Source organism: Penaeus vannamei, chromosome 6, assembly GCF_042767895.1.
Source record: "Penaeus vannamei isolate JL-2024 chromosome 6, ASM4276789v1, whole genome shotgun sequence".
NCBI classification, from domain to species: Eukaryota; Metazoa; Arthropoda; class Malacostraca; order Decapoda; family Penaeidae; genus Penaeus; species Penaeus vannamei.
Genome location: NC_091554.1, coordinates 37,641,147 through 37,643,646, shown reverse-complemented (window position 1 = coordinate 37,643,646; position 2,500 = coordinate 37,641,147). Strand labels below are relative to the sequence as shown.

The following is a 2,500-nucleotide window of genomic DNA, read 5'->3' as shown; positions in this document are numbered from 1 at the left end:
AAAAAATGGGAGTTGCAAAAGACAGGAAGGAGGGAAAAGGAAGGTAAATGGGGAGGAAAGGAAAAGGAAGAATGGGAGTTAGAGAAAAGCAAGGAAAGACTGGAAGGTAGTAAGAAGGGGAATTGGAAAGAGAGGAGAAAGTGTGTAAATAAAAGGAAACATAAACGAGAGGTGATCAGATACGAAAGGTGGGAACAAAGGATAACGAAGGAAAGATAGAAACATGGAGAGGATGCGAAGGAGGAGAAATTAAAAAGAAGTTACTGTGAAAAATGACATAATGAAAAGGAGAGGAGGAAGCAACAATTGAATAATTACTACAGAGAACATATCAGAGAAGGAGAAGAAGAGGGAGACTTGAATGGTATTACTAAGAACATAATAAAGATGGGAATAAAGGAAGGACTGAAAGGAGAGGGAAGCGAAGGATTAGGAAGGATTGAAAAGAGATTGAAAGAAGAGACTGGGTAATAATTAGGTAGAAGAGGAAGAATGGGAAAATAGAAAAGAATGAAAGTGATGGAGAAAATGAAGTGAATGTATATGAGAAATGTATAGAGGAATAATGGAAAGATAAAAGGAAGGGCAAAAGAGGAATTAGAAAACTATTAGGAAGGGAGAAAGAGGAAGAAGGGGGAGATAGAAAGAAATGGAAAGAGAATGAGGGTAAACTCCGTAATACATTATGTAATTGGCAATCAGGCAAAGAGGAAATAGAAAGAAAAAGAAGAATTAGAGAAAAAAACATTTAGCGAAAAGGGAAGCAAGAAAAGATGTTAAAGGGGAGAAACAGGAAAAGAGAGGTAGGAGAAATAGAGATATCGAAGACAAAGACGAACAAGGAGTGGAAAAAGAGAGAACAGGGAATAAGAAAAAGGATAATAATAAGGTAACGACTCAACAGAAGAACAAGGAAAGGAGGAAATAAGAAAAGGAGAAAATTGAAAGAGTGCGAAGGATGTAGATAACGACAAGGAAAGGAGGCATGAAGCTTAAAAGGTTATACGAAAGAGGGAAGAGGAAAAAGAAACGAGAGGTTTTAAGGAAGCCAAGAGTTGAAGAGCCACGAAGGAGAAGAGGGTTTGTGATGGTGAACAAAATCGTGAAATATTATTTTTTGTAATAGATGAGGAAGGGGGGGGTTAAGATGGCATAGAGTGTATAAATCAGAATGGAAATTATCATAAATATTATCAGTAATTATCTTTATTCCCAGATGCAATCAAAGTCACATTGACAATCGTCCTACGAATCATACTCATGTCTACATTCCTCATAACCCTGATCCCCGAACTCACATTGGCCTGCAGCATCCTGGAGAAGGCGAGGTGGGCGGGCACGTGGTGCGGGTGGGCGGTGAGGGCGCGCGAGAGGGCGGCCTGGGCCTCGGCGTGTTCCCCGGCCTCCAGGTGAGCTTCTGCCGCCAGCGTGTGCAGGGCATGGACGCCGTACCCGTCGGGGGCGCTGCCGAGGGCCACGGCGATCTCCTCGAGGGCGGCGTGAGGGCGTCCGCCGACGATGTGGGCGCGGGCGAGGCGCTGGCGACACGTGGTGACGGCCCAGGCGTGCGTCCAGCCGTCCCTCGCCGGCGCCGAGCCCGTCCCGCGGCACAGCTCCAGCACCTGCGGGAGGAGGCGGCCGGGTGAGTCATCCAGTTCGGAGTCAGATAGCGCGCTTAATCCGCTTCGTCTGCGGCTGTGAGATCTGCGCTCTGTTGCCTGTCCCTTTTATGCTACGCTTTCTCTCCCATCAACTCCCTGTTTGCGCTTCTCATTTTTATTTAAAGTATTGACATTTATTATTATACATTTTGATCATTAATGCATTTACGCCTTCATCAGCTGATCTTGTAACATTATCTGCTTTAATTTTCCCTGTTTGCTCGCCATTCCCTTTATCTTATTTTGTTATTGTTAATATTATTATTATTATATTATTCTTTTGTAACTCTAGCTCTTTTTATTCTTTAATCTTACATACATAATCTTTTTTTGTTCGTATATTTTTCCTTTATTTTTTTTTTCTCTCGTACAGGCGCAGCTAAATCTCTTTAGTTAAGCAATCCTTTATTTTCATTAATCCACTTTTCCTTCCTCATATGTTAAGTTTTTCTTATTTCCAGCGAAATGTGTTATTACCTTTTTTTTAAATTTAATCTTTATTTACTCAACTCTGGTAATGTTTACTTAAAATAAAACCATAATTATGAGACTGTAAACGCTAATACAATACATTTAAATATGTTGGTATTAAGAACACAAGAAATGTCTCTCTCTTTTCGTCTCTCATTCACTTACACTATCTATCCATCTATCTGTCTGTTCTACTTCTATCTAACTATTTGGTTATATCTTTGTTTATTTCTAAATAAAAGTAATGCTGCTGCTGGTGATAATGATGATAATAATTATAATAACAATAACATAACAACAACAATAATAATAATAACAATAACAATAATAACAATAATAGTAATAACAGTAATAGTGAGAATAATGAT

The 2,500-nt window shown here is 39.8% G+C and overlaps 1 protein-coding gene across 1 annotated transcript in view; it reads right to left on the bottom strand.

Moving 5' to 3' along the window:
• The window catches only part of LOC113830346 (protein O-mannosyl-transferase TMTC2), a gene marked incomplete at its 5' end in the record, with an annotated part of 13,664 nt that overhangs the window by 7,737 nt on the left and 3,427 nt on the right, over nucleotides 1–2,500 (bottom strand). The window contains 1 exon segment of the mRNA XM_070122944.1: nucleotides 1,299–1,622. Within this exon segment, the coding sequence (XP_069979045.1) occupies nucleotides 1,299–1,622 (324 nt within the window).